The sequence below is a fragment of the Ostrinia furnacalis genome, unplaced genomic scaffold, assembly GCF_004193835.3.
Source record: "Ostrinia furnacalis isolate ACB-3 unplaced genomic scaffold, ASM419383v2 OfSCF1163, whole genome shotgun sequence".
NCBI classification, from domain to species: Eukaryota; Metazoa; Arthropoda; class Insecta; order Lepidoptera; family Crambidae; genus Ostrinia; species Ostrinia furnacalis.
The window spans coordinates 151,292-165,363 of record NW_021131402.1 but is presented as its reverse complement, the minus strand read 5'-3'; the positions used below and the strand labels follow the sequence as shown (position 1 = coordinate 165,363).

The window sequence follows — 14,072 nt, the reverse complement described above, 5'->3', positions numbered from 1 at the left end:
TTCTGCGAAGAATGTCCTTTTAGGTCCGGGGTCTGAAGTCACTTTAAAAGTAGACTAGGATGCAAATCATATGAATCCAATCACAGGTTTTGATGTTTATATTTGTCCTTAAGTTTGTTTTTAGCGCTCGTGTGTTATTTTATTTCAAAGTGCTAGCAGGCACGCTAGGCATCCAAGCACGTTTTACGTACTTGCCATCAATATCATTAGGTCAAGTGGTCTTATTTTTCGTGTCGACTTAGTGAGTGACATTTATATTAGCAATTTACATTCAAACGTAACTAAGCTTTGAATGGGTAATACATGTCATGCTAATTTAAAATACAAACCATGTAATGTTTTAACAAATAGGTGGCGGATGTGAACTGCACATGCTATTCCTATCGTTTACGAGCTACACAGCTAGTCCATCACCGTAAACAGCCCTTTGACAGGCGACTTAGTGTTCGTGGCCGCCACTTTGTTCTGCGGATGTCCGCAGTAAAAACACGAAGTAACACGGTAAGAAACACCAGTTCATCGTCTCTACAGTCCACGACTAAGCAACGTCTGCAAGCAGCTGAATAGAACAGTCCGATTGCAGTCGGTGTTCTGCAGCTGGGGTGCAGTTCTCAAGACTGTACACCGTGTGACGGTTGAACCAATTCCACTAGGACTGCAATAAAACTGAAGTTTGATAGAGTTTTAGGTAGTAGTGTCGCAATGTGTGTCGCAATTACTAAAAATTGTGCTTTATCCTACGGCGGTTTTTTTTAATCTTTATTGTTTATAGGGGGGTTTGTCAAAATTGACTATGTCATCCTATGGCGGTTCATCTTTGACTCGTGTACTATCTGTCGAAAATGAGTTGGCTGTTATATGCGATCTGCGCCCGGTGTAACGCGAAACGCTTCAGTTCATCAGCGTGCGGTAACTGACTCTACATTGTAAACGGCTTACTACGGCGGCGGCCGGTGAGTCCTGCGGGAAGGTTTTAATACCAAACACTAGCCGCTTCTATTTGGCAAATAAATTCACCCTGGACATACATAAAGATACGTTTAGTAGAATCAGATAGGTGGCTCAAAAACGAAAAACATTTAAAGAAAAAAAAAAGAAATAAAAGAGAAAAATGTAAGGCGCCGTTTATATTACTGTAAGATCCTAACTAGTCATTGTAAAATAACTCTTAACTATAATATTGTTCTGATTTTGTGTTATTTAGTATGTGTATTTTAAACTTTGTGGCTGGCTTGTTATGATAATTTTAAATATTTAAGTCCTCTCTGATTAGTGACAAATTTTCCTAAAAAATAAGCCATTTAAATAAGTAAACATGGAGAGTTTTAGAACACAGTTCGACACATTTGCTGATCTTAAACGAGTAGGTACCTACTACTGCTACTACTGTATGTTTTATGGCTTTGTGCATTGTACATAGATAGGTGCTGTTGTCTACTGACAATAGCAGCGTGCATAACATTTGAGAGGTTCAGCTCAGCCCTCTAGCTAGCCGAAGTTACAATTTACCTATTAAAAAACGCTGAAAAAGAAAATGATAGGCACAATGTTGAAGATTCTTTGAGATCTGGCCGTAGGTAATCCCAATGTGTAACTTCCCTAAAATCGAATAGTTCTCAATTAAGTTGGAAACCTCTAGGACTTGTTGAGTAGCGTCGTGTCTGCGTATCTCTAGTGCCGCGCTCCACCGAGTCCGGTCCCCGGTGTCACCTTGCAAGCGCCCCCCTCCCTCCCCCTCTCCCGCCCCGGTCGTCAGGTGCTCACTTGCAAATAATGCATCAAACAATCGTCCAACAGAGCTTGATTACACACAAGCACTGCTGACAGGCTAATACCCGTGTCCCGTATAAACCATTTTCCATGCCTTTCTGCAAGACATCCGGTGATATCTGTTTGCATTCCTGTCGAATATTCTCCTTAAGATTGTTTGAATACCATCTACTTATTTCAGGTTTTTAGCAGTCACAGCACAGTTCGCAGGCCTAGACGTGTTACCTACACTGCACTCGATTTCAGTTTTAATTTTCCCTGGTGTTTGATTTGCCCTGGTGAGTGGTGGCCGCCAGCCAACGCAGCGCCATCGTTTCATGCGGACACAGATAATAGATGCGGATGACGGTCGCGGTCTTGCGGTCGACGTCACACTTGTGGTTGCACATTGATGTAGTAAATTAAATAATCGAAGTGGTTGGATTACCTTTACAATGTAGAGTCTACATTGTTGCACTCCTTCACTCACGTATCCATCCAATGCACCCCTTGTCGCTATTGTAGTTTTTAGCTGAAACAATATTACACTTTTGTTACTACTAGCGCCATCTAGTATCATTCATTGTTAGTAAAATTACACGCTGAAAAATTAAAATGTTCAATCTATGGAGTCCTGTAGATTTTCGTCAGTCATGAGCATGACTGATGGAATTGAGTGTCACCTGCACGCATAATATGAAGGCGTGTACATATAATAGTCGCGCCAGAGGACAGGGACATCGATGGCTACGCATTCGTGATAGTTGTATCTAGGATCCGTAAAATAAATGTACGGTCCATTTGGGCCGGTAATGGCTAGACCGCTATTTCCGATAATCCCTCGCGTTCATTACGCACAACATGGCACACGTCTGTATGAAGCGATTGCCTTCCACCGTTATTATTGTATCTTGGTATCATTGGGAATGGGTACCGCCTAATTTCCAGGCCATTTGCTTTGGATTAAATTATAGAAATCGGGTCATTGTAATGTTTACTTATGCAAAAGAGTTACGATAAAGCTTTTTGGTTATGAATATTAAGCGTTCGATACCGAACTCTTTTGTGTAACTTTGTGTTTCAGCAAGCTCACTTAGTATTCATTAGGAAATAATCCTTGCTAAGCAATATAAGCAGTAAATCTCAGCTAAACTGCTGTCAGCGGTTTATCTCGCCATATAAGCGCGACCTTGCGCACGAGTCGCCTGAATGCTAATGGCTGCCCAAATCCAAAGATTAATGCTACCATTTGTCTGATCTAATGAGGTTTGTTTCGCTTTAGTTTCGGCCGACAAAGGTATTCCACAAAGAGCTTTCATATCAGATGTCAGTCACCTTTCTTTTTCTGTTGAAGTGCTCACAAAATTGATAGTGAACACACATTGTGAGTCACAGAAATATAAGCCGTAATCTCGTAAAGTGTTCACATATTGCAACAATCAGAATTCAGAATAGGTAAATCGGAGTCTGTCACTGTCAATTAGAATCGCTAAAATTGGAGAAAACATGAAGATATCACTTCAAAGTAACTACGAGCACACGTGGGTGCAGACAGAAATAGCGGCCGGGAGGGTTAGGGAGGAAAATAAAATGACGGGTGACATCAAGAATACCTTTCTCATCGCAATCGGTAGGTGTACCTACCTACTTTTTATTATTTTTTAGTTATGCTCACTCACTTTTTAAACCAAATACACAGACGCGTAACTTGACTCTACACTAGTATTATATTATCTGTGACTCTACATTCGTTTATTCAATGATTTATGTGCAATTTTTAATGGATTAATTATAAGGTTTTTGTAGTTAAAACGCACAAATATTAAAACAAAACACCTCAAGCTACGTCATTGTAGCAAATGTACAGCAACGTGACATTATCTCTCTCGCAAAAACAATTGTAATATCAGTCATGTAAACAAAATGCAGAACGAAGAATCTCAGGTTCGTCAAAAAAGATTTCCTTTGTCGGTCTTTGTCATCAGCACAAATCACGAAGTTCAATCTTTTCGGCAATGTGCGTCATTACTCGGAGGGAGACACTCGGGCTCAAATCACTCGTCTGAGAGGCAATCTGCGCCGTCGCTCCTCGTCCTCGCTGCTCCAAAGCGTCAATGTGTCGGCTGGAGGCTGGAGATATCGGCTCGCCTCGTCAATGGCTCGTACGTGAGGCGCGCCAATCGGCGGTGTATGTAACACCGGAAGCAGTACTCTACTTTGTTGTTTCTGCATTAGGGTGAAGAGTTCGGGACGTCCCGATTATGGCGTGGTGAGTGAAGCCTCTATATTCCCGTAATGGGTAGATTCATTGCCAAGGAACCGAATCAAGAATAGAGAAACTAGAACTGTCCCGAACGAATCGGTACAGGACTCCCGATACATACCTAACAAATAAATATGATTCACGACCTACGGACCTAGCCTATCCCCTAAGGCTAAGGTGTGTGTCTCTAAGGTGTAAATTGGGACACTAGTTCTGATCTAATCGGCAGCCTCCCTCGCCGTCAGGCGTCCGACCCATTTACACGAAACATGCAAAATCAGGGACTCGTCTCATTTGAAGATACTATTGGAAAGGCTTCTATTTGATTTATCGGGCCACCCTCCTCCCGCGCCTCGTCTCCATTATTATCGCTTTAACATATTTCCCTTGGAGACGGGGACGAAAACCGACCTTATCTTTGAACGGCGAGACTCAAAATTGGTTAGCGGAAGTTCTGCCAATCCCGGTATGGTAAGCGAGTAGGCATTTTGCCGGAATAAGTGAGTTTGGGCGTCCCGAGGGACAAAAAGGTCTTCGGACAATGGATTCTTTAAACAGGCGAATGACGTCACGTTTCAATTTAGCTCGACTATGTTGTGCCCCGGCGCCGCTCGCCCTCGATAAATTAATTTGAGCGTCGTCAAACTCTGCGTTGGGCGCTTTCCTGAAATCTTCGACATTCCTTTCCCGCGGTCCTGAGGAGGCTCCGAGTGATATCAATCTAACGACAGTGTTGTTAGATAATACAAAGTATTTTATTTGCATGCAGATTGCAGAGGGTTTGATCCTACATGTTTGCTAATCTACTTACGCTACTTACAATATTAAAATTGATTTATTTGCTTGGTGTTGACAGACATTGTAAATCCTGTTAGTAAAGTGAGTTACAAAACGAAACTACTGGCATTGGCGGAAACTTTCCGAAGATCTGTTCGTTGTGAGTTGTTGCAGACTGGTCGGAGCGTCCTCGCCAGGGGGCGACACTGAGTTTCCGACGCTAACTTTCCAACCCAGCCCGGAATCCGAAAAGTGTTAAATAAGTTACTTGTAACGCTTCTCTGATAGCACCACTACTAGTTCTGCATTCGAAAGAACTACTAAATCAATGAACAATAGTCAATGATTAGGACTAGACGAACTACAAGAGACTCTACATACCTACCTACCTGAAATACATTCATGTGATCCAATGGAAATGTAACTCTACTTTTATGAACGTATGAATAACAGTTACCTACAATTGCGCGACTGGCTTGAGCGAAGTCACAGGCAGTATTTTAAGTACAAGTATAACATAAAATCAATTAATGAATATATTTAAATAAATAGTATGGTAATAGTTGTCGGATTCATTATTTTGTGATTTATCAACGTACAGAGCCGCCCAAAGAGCAGCCACAGGGCGGGCGGCCTCCGCCCGGCCGCCCGGGCAATGTCGGCCGCGCTTATGTGTAACGGTAACGAAACATGCGCTATGATTTGGTATATATGTTACGGTTATTCATAATAATTATTCATAATAACCGGCGATTATTCATAATTTTCACATTTATCACATTAACCGTAACATATACATAATATTAGTTAATGTATTTTGATCTTAATAAGTGTTTTTTAATTTTAATTCTTTTACCTATAAGCATTATAGTTGCATTGCACCTCTGTATTTAAACCTTCAGAGACTTCAATATAATTTAGTAGAGGTTAAAATATTGACTAGAGTTTTAACTACTTATTTTATCTACACATAATGTCACATACGCAAAATAACTACCTACATGATATTATAAGTAAATCTAAATAATAAATTGAAAAACAAGATTTCCGTCCGTCTTTTACTTATTTATTTTTAATAACTATTATTATAATAATTTACAATAGCTCTTATTGTAGGTATTGTCACAGAATAAAAAATAGTAGGTATAAGGTATTGTTTGAATTTCTAACGGCAAATACCTACATAGTAACAGTCACAATTAACATGAAATAATTGCATATTATGATATAACGATAACATTTTCCCGGAACTTCAATTACCCACCTATCCCACCCATTGCAGTTTATTGTGGCACTTGAAACTTCCACTACTAGAAATGTCTATTTAAAGTGATTTAACAATCATTGGCATAGGCATGGTTGTAATATTATTTAATGATCATCAGCATCTTGGTGATCATCAGCAAATAAAAATGAATTTGTGATCGTAGGTGTACCATGTTATTATTTTCATTGTGCGCAGTGATGCGTTTTACTCTCCAGCATGAATCGTATTGTTATAATCCGGAACGAGTTAGCAACGCCCTGACCTTGGCGCTGTTATCGCGATCCAGCCTTGACATGAAAATGTTCAACGTTTGGAACCTGTTTTGTAAGTGATACGTTTTTATTATGTATGCTTATTAGGATTACGTTTTATATGAAGGGAAAATACCTTACCTGGGTCTTGCAAGTTATGTTTAAATACTTAAAAATATTATTATTTTTTCATAATCTGATCTCCAAGTTATGACAACACAATCATTTTTGTTCTCCTTTAGTGAGTCTGTCAGAAGATTATTAATTATTATCTCTTTATAGCTAGATATAACTACAATATATACTTATCGTATCTAAGTACAACTAGTAGATACGGAATTGTCTCAATTCCGCTCATGCGCTGCGCACACCCGTGCGCCGTGTACAGTATCACAGTCAGTCGGAGGCGGGCGGCAGCTCCACGAGGTGCTCCACGACGCAGACCTTGTGCTCGCGCTCGTCGTCGCTGGCGTGAGACGAGTTGGACAGGTTGATGGCTCCGCTCTGGTACAGCGGCGACTGCGTCGAATCCTGCTCGTCCAGAAGCTCCAACAAAAAGTCCAAACACTTTTTCTTGTAGATGCGCTGCCGCCGGGCGGAGAGCTCCTGGTAGTCGTTGTGAATGCCGCGGAAGAACTGGAAAAAGGAGGAGTTCTCGTCGGCCTCGAACGTCGAGCTGCAGCTGTCGTCGTTGGAGGGCGGCTCGGCCTTGGGCTCGAAGGTCGAGGGGATGCTCAGCCAGGGGTTGTTGATGAAGGGCTTGGTCTCCACCGGCTCCTGCTGAGGCGACTTTATCCCTTCTATTTCGAGAAGCGATGCAGAGTATGGGAAGGTAGGTGACATTCGTCTGTGGAAGAACAAAGAAAGAATTGTGAAACCTCAACAACTGTTTTCTCACTTGTAGGTTGTCACGGCATGTATCATGGACAGTTACTTATTGATTTAATAATGCACTAATGTAGGTCTATCTGAAACGTATAGTGGTGCACCTAAGTGTGGTTAGTCTTCTTTTTAGAATAGAATAGAATAGAATAGAATAGAATAGAATAGAATAGAATAGAATAGAAAACTTTTTATTTGCAAGAAAGGTATACAAGCAGGTAAGACATAGATTAAAACAGAGAGAAATAAACAAGTTTACGGGTTTACAGTGTAAATTTCAGTGCGAATTAGCCGCAAGAGTCGCGGAGAGGTGCAAGTGTCATGAGTGGCGCAGGATTACTGCCAGTTCGGCCAGCTACAGTGACCCTGAAGTGGTGAGTGTGGTGAAGGCGCTCGGTCGGTACTCACAGGTCGGTGGCCATGTGCTCGCGCAGGAAGTCCAGCTCGTCGGCCAGGTACCAGCGCGACACGCGGCGGCCGCGGCCGGTGCGCGCGCCGTGGATCTCGTTGCGCAGGTGCCGCGAGTACGAGTTGCGCACGTGGGACCACTTGCGCCGCACGTCCATCACTGCAGAGTGCAGACTTGTATTTACCACCAATTACAGGTTAAAACAACAAATAATATATAATTATATATGAACAGCAACTCTAACTCTAATACCTAGCATAATTTTAGTATTTTCGTTCGTTTGGTTCAACCAAAAAGGGGATTCACAGGATCAACGCCTGCCTGCGTCCGGGCGCTTCCCGAAACCTGGAGTCGACGAAACGTGTAACGTCTTCGAGGTAGGTAGAGTCAGGGTGCCAGATTGGTTCGACCCTATTGTCGGGAGAAAAATACTATTTGAAATCCCTAAATTAATTGAAGTTATTTTTCGAGAGACTTTTTTTTTGTCCGGAGAGAGGATATGCAAAGTTTCAGGAAAATCCCGCCAAGTTCCGACCATCTGGCAGCCCTACTGCTACACATGATTTTTGCTACAAATCGTAGGGACATACCTATCTTTTTATCTTGTCATGATTACATATTTGCTTGTTAAACATATCGGTATGTGTTGCTGGTACATCAATTTCAATAAAGAAATTAATATGTAACAGCAAACTGATCATTAATCGTAATTCTAAAAAGCTGACTCCAAAAATATCATGTATTTATTTGTCCTAAAAAAATAATTATGTTACATTTTTGGAATCAGTTTTTTTTTATAAATGCTGCCAAGACGAGTCCATAATAATACTTCGTATCCGCAGATATCATGTAGAGACCAACTTCTAACTACTCGCCCAAACTCTACAAGCCCTAATTTCAGAAACTCTACATCTCAATCAAAATATTAAGTGTCTTGGTCGTTTCGCTACCGCCATTATTATGGGTGTAAGGTTAAAAATATATACACTGTTCATATTTAAGGACCGTTATACTTACAAATAATGTTCGTAGTAACGTAACGGTCAAACTACGCTACGAACTAAACTTTTTATCGTAGTTCTACATATAAAAAACTTAATGGTGATCTTTTTAAATAAATAAATAAAAAATATCCAAAAATGCATTTGATGAAACTCTATATTTGTCTGCGACTTTACAGTTATTAACTTGTCTTTGATAGGGCTTCGTACTTACAGGGGATCTACAACAAATAGATTAAAACTGCACATTAAAAGTAGGAAAATAAATTTCATTATTTATTTACCTATTTGGAAAGTTATGATTGATTTTTTGGAGTCGGTAAATGTAGGATAAAGAGGAAGGATTTACTGTTAAATAAATGAACCGGGATCTGGTAAAGTTCGCGGGAAGAGCCTGGATGCAGGCAGCGCAGGACCGTGCATTGTGGAAAACCTTGGAGGGGGCCCTTGTCCAGCAGTGGACGTCATTTGGCTGAAACGAACGAACGAACGAACGAAATGAACCGTAAAAATGGCTCTTGTTATTTTAACAATTGGAAAACTTTTTTGATTAAATAAATAAAATCTTAAGCGCTTTAAAATCTATTTTATTTATACTTTTAAAGAATAAAAAGAAGTTTGGTAACATTTTTATTTAAAGAGACTATGTACTAGTCTAAAAATATCTGAATGCAAAAAATAAGTAAGTAGGTCTTTGTTTATCTGCATAGTTTTTTTTTATTTTTTGTTCACTGTGAGCCTCGCTCTCGTGGTAAATATTATCAGCAGAATAAATGAGCCCCTAGACAAAGTAACATTCGTGGCAATTTTAATAATTTAGACATAGCTTCACGGAGTAAATTACAATATTTAATAACTAACATATAGAAAAACTCCAAAGCGAAGCGATTTAGGATTTAGGTACAACCTGAATTCTTCTTTCTTTGTTTCTTTATTAAATCACACGGTTATAAGAGAACATTCTAGATAAATTTTAAAAAAGACCACGCCACGCTTTGTTACTTAATCAATTAAGCAGTTGGTTTGGTAATTGGTAATGGTACCCCCAACAGCGACAGCGACTCCAGAGAGCAAGACAAAAGACAAATCATCGTCACTATCGCCTTAAGTCGGCTGATAACAGTCATTGTGTGACGATAAAGGTATTACGAGTAGGTGTACAGCGCACGATAGCAACATTATACTAAAATATTACTCAAATATGTACAGCTACTTTTTGCGAGTAACTTATAGTATAGCAGTGAAAACCAGAATATGAAATACACTGACTGAGCAGGCTCATCAATCCTAAGTAGTTGGTAGGTACAATAGATACTACCACAGATAGGTAGGTACCTACCACGTACCAAAACCAGATTAACTGTAAACATTCTGCCGCGAACAATGCGAGAATCGAACTTGTTTACGCTCTACATACCTAGCACACGTCATAAAAATTAAACAGAGGACTGAGAGATTCATATAATAACTATTAATAACATCATAATAGCTATGTAAATGCTCAACAGCACGTGTTTAATTAATTATTCGGTACAGGCTCTGCAAATATAACATCTATGCAGTCATACCTAAGAGCGATACGAAATCTACGTCATGGAACGTTGCGGCTACAGTCCTCGGAATGAATTATTCCGTATTTGTATAGACTTAAGATTCAGAATGACTCACCGCTCCAGCCCATCTGGTCGGCCACCTCGCGCCACAGGCCCTTGACGCGCGAGTACACGCTGGCCACGGGCATGTTGTTGCGCGCGTACAGCAGCGGCCGCTCGCGGACCAGCCGGATCATCTTGCGGTCCTCCGACTGGCTGGAGTCCACCATGCGGCCCACGGGCGCCGCCTCGTCCGCCACCGAAGACGCCATCGCCGGCGGACTTATCGCCAACATAAATAAGCGCACGTCATACCGCCGCGAGGTCGCGGAGCAAACACGGCGGCGCGCATGGCGGCAGACAGACACGCGCAGCGGGAAGCAAGCTCGCAAACGCCGTCTCGCTCGCACGCGCCGGCCGCCCGCCCGCCGGAGCGGCGCGGCCGAGACGCGTGCACAAAAGCAAGAGCGCAGATGCCCGCCCGCTCCCGGCCACTTTTATAAATTCCTCGCTTCGTCCGCTATCGATTCGGGCCGCGTTTTCACGTTTTATTTCGAGCGGCGTATCTCGGACAGCGCTGGCCTGTAAACAAAGCTTGCTGCCGATAGCCGCGGCCGCTATGAATCTTAATGGCTAGCAAATTATGCTAACGTTTTGGTTTTCTTCTATTAGGTGCCATTAGGCAACGGGCATTAGCCCGTTTTCACCATCAATCCTTAATTTTTAAGTGACCTCTATCTAACAGGAATTTTGTTTTCTTAAGGGTCATTTAAAAATTAGGGATTGATGGTGAAAACGGGTATAAATGTATCAAGAAACGGATGACACTCCACAATTACTGAATAATTCAGCTGTGGTTACCAAGAGGTAATAAGTACCGGTTATAAAATGCAACGCCCATTCCAATGAAGTAAACGCCATAGCTCAATCGGCTTCTTTACTTGCAATGTTACTACCGCCAAAACCGAAATACTCGTAGTTATTGCATTACACTGCGAATGTAATGTTCCGGAGGCCCGTTTAGTATGTTTGCTTATTCGGCTTTTACGGGCCGGTGACGTAACACGAGTCCCCGATAACATGACATGTCGCCTGTCAAACTGCGACTTCGCATTGTCTTGAGTCCGTTTACGGCTCCACCCTGGACATGACTACTGGTACGGCTTCATAAGAAGCAATGGATAGGAAACCGTTTGTGCGTGTTTCAAGACGCGGGCACTAAAATATCTCGCGCGATAGCAAACAAACGGTAAAGCCTAGGATTTGAGTGCAATTCTTTTTTACTGCGCGGAGTGAACGGCCGGTCTTATGAAACAGTAAAACTGTAGTTAACCCTCGCCCCTCGTTTCTACCCCGCGGCATATTGGATGGCTGTATTGTTCCAAGACTGGATGTTTATGTTCAATAACGTCAAACCGGCGACGTGTTTCATAAGCGCTTGTTGAATTATTAGCTCATCAATTGCCGAAGTAATAATGCTGAGCGCGGTGGAGCGATTCAGCCTAATCACCGTTGCCAAATGCCAACTGGTAGCCACTGGTAGGTCACTCCCAAAAACGTCAGGATGGAGAGAGTGGAGGCTAAATCTTCAATTTGCCTCTGGTAAATTAGAGATACCTATTCATGATCTCAAAGAGGATACTAAATAAATGACCATAATGACTGAATGAATTACAAATCTGGTTAGGAAAATTTTACTTTACTCGTTTACTTACCCCGATTCCTCGCAGAACTATATTAATTGTTTTTATAAAAGGTGCACCAAGAAGAAATGCTTACGGCGCTACTATTATGATACATCATCATAATACGTTATCCTTTACGAGCTAATATCAGAATCAAATAATAATCAGTGTGATGTTAGAGTCCAGCGGCATGCGAGGCAGCGATTAGCGCCAATCACGTCTTAAATTAGCTCCCGCCACCCCCTACTCCCCGCCCCACGGTGGTCCCGATTTAATAAAACATGGACATTGATGCTAGAGGCACGAAATTTTTTTTGATGGTTACTGCTATGATAACTAATAAGGCAAAAAAATATTACAATCCTACGACGTCTATTTCGTAGTAAAAAAAAATATATACATATTTTTTGTATGGAAGAAATTACGTTTCTGTCAATTTTTCGAAATTCTTAAACGATGTCAAGATGCCGATCACACATGTTATAAAACAAGTGATTCTGAGTATTTCATGCGAAGATACTTGTCACTTATCTCTGCGTACTTTTGAGTTATCGAGGGTTGAAAAATCGATTTTTTTATATTAAATATTTCCACGAAAAATTGCCAAAATTACAATATGGTGTATAAGGGACACCTTTGATGACACATAACAACGACTCGCACTCGTGCGCGCTCGTATGCATCAGCTTTTAATAAAATAAAATAAAAAATTAAGGGAAATACTTAATACAACGTTGTATGTATAGGTCCGCTGGCCGTCAAAAAGTAGCTTATACGAGAGGTTGCCCAATTTACAATATGTCCATCATTGATAACTCACACAAATATCGTCTCTCTCTGAAGGATAACAAGTTTTTTTTTTGTTTCCAGAAGCTCTTGATAGGATGGAAGCCCATAAATACTCTCTGAAGCGAGAATGAATCTCAAATTGCGATATTGCCATTTTGACAAATTACATGATGTAACTAGCGCTAACGTTTATCTTCAGGTAGACACAGTTTTAAGTTAAAAGATTGTCTACTATTTCACACTGTTTTTCGTTTTGGAACAGTTCTTTGATTATAGGTAGTCGCTAATTTCGTTTTGTTAGACTCTTTCGGTTTAGCACATTAAGCGTAAACTAATTCCTCCTCAGAATGATCTAAAAGTGTTAGAGAGCGCCTCTTCTTCTGCAGAAGAAGAATTTTGCATAAATCTTCAAAAGGTTTTTTATTTAATACCAGAAGTCGATGGTTGCACATCTACTTCCGCAGTCTCATCAACTGGAGCATCTTCCTCGGTGTTAACGTTGTCTATGCGTTGTGTTAACTCGGTAAAAAAACATTTTTGAAATCTATATTTTTACATTTCGGCCAGACCATTTCAGACTAAAATGACGAACGTATTGGCATTGAATTGTCTTCCGAAGATTTGAGTAATTATCAAATCATTAAGTCGTAATTTTACAAGAAATATATGAAAGAAGATAATTATGGTCTGCTTCCAGCAGAGCCCAAAAGACATTTTTGCACCAGAATTCCCATTGGCTAGACTCTGAAATTGTCTGGCCGAATTGTAAAAATATAGATTTAAACAATGTTTTTTACCGAGTTAACACAACGCATAGACAACGTTAATACTGAGGAAGACGCTCCAGTTGATGAGACTGCAGAAGTAGATGTGCAACATCGACTTTTAGTATAAATAAAAAACCTTTTGAAGATTTATGCAAAATTCTTCTTCTGCAGAAGAAGAGGACGCTCTCTAACACTTTTAGATCATTCTGAGGAGGAATTAGTTTACGCTTTATGTGCTAAACTGAAAGAGTCTAACAAAACGAAATTAGCGACTACCTATAATCAAAGAACTGTTCCAAAACGAAGAACAGTGTGAAATAGTAGACAATCTTTTAACTTAAAACTGTGTCTACCTAAAGATAAACGTTAGCGCTAGTTACATCATGTAATTTGTCAAAATGGCAATATCGCAATTTGAGATTCATTCTCGCTTCAGAGAGTATTTATGGGCTTCCATCCTATCAAGAGCTTCTGGAAACAAAAAAAAAACTTGTTATCCTTCAGAGAGAGACGATATTTGTGTGAGTTATCAATGATGGACATATTGTAAATTGGGCAACCTCTCGTATAAGCTACTTTTTGACGGCCAGCGGACCTATACATACAACGTATTTCCCTTAATTTTTATTTTATTTTAATA

The 14,072-nt window shown here is 40.6% G+C and overlaps 1 protein-coding gene across 1 annotated transcript; it reads right to left on the bottom strand.

Moving 5' to 3' along the window:
- Window positions 1-5,871: 5,871 nt before the first annotated feature.
- Window positions 5,872-10,682, bottom strand: LOC114351592 (uncharacterized). Its single transcript, XM_028302867.1, has 3 exons — window positions 10,268-10,682; window positions 7,598-7,757; window positions 5,872-7,154 (listed from the first exon to the last, which is right to left on the bottom strand). The coding sequence occupies exons 1-3, from the start codon at window positions 10,485-10,487 to the stop codon at window positions 6,704-6,706; spliced, it is 831 nt and encodes a 276-aa protein (XP_028158668.1). The 5' UTR covers window positions 10,488-10,682; the 3' UTR covers window positions 5,872-6,703.
- Window positions 10,683-14,072: the final 3,390 nt, after the last annotated feature.

Excerpts from the sequence above, each read along its gene's own strand:
- LOC114351592 (XM_028302867.1), bottom strand. The coding sequence starts at position 10,487 with ATGTTGGCGATAAGTCCGCCGGCGATGGCGTCTTCGGTGGCGGACGAG. Across the intron at positions 7,758-10,267 it reads CGACCAGATGGGCTGGAGCG|TGATGGACGTGCGGCGCAAG; the intron begins GTGAGTCATTCT and ends TGCACTCTGCAG. Across the intron at positions 7,155-7,597 it reads GAGCACATGGCCACCGACCT|ACGAATGTCACCTACCTTCC; the intron begins GTGAGTACCGAC and ends GTTCTTCCACAG.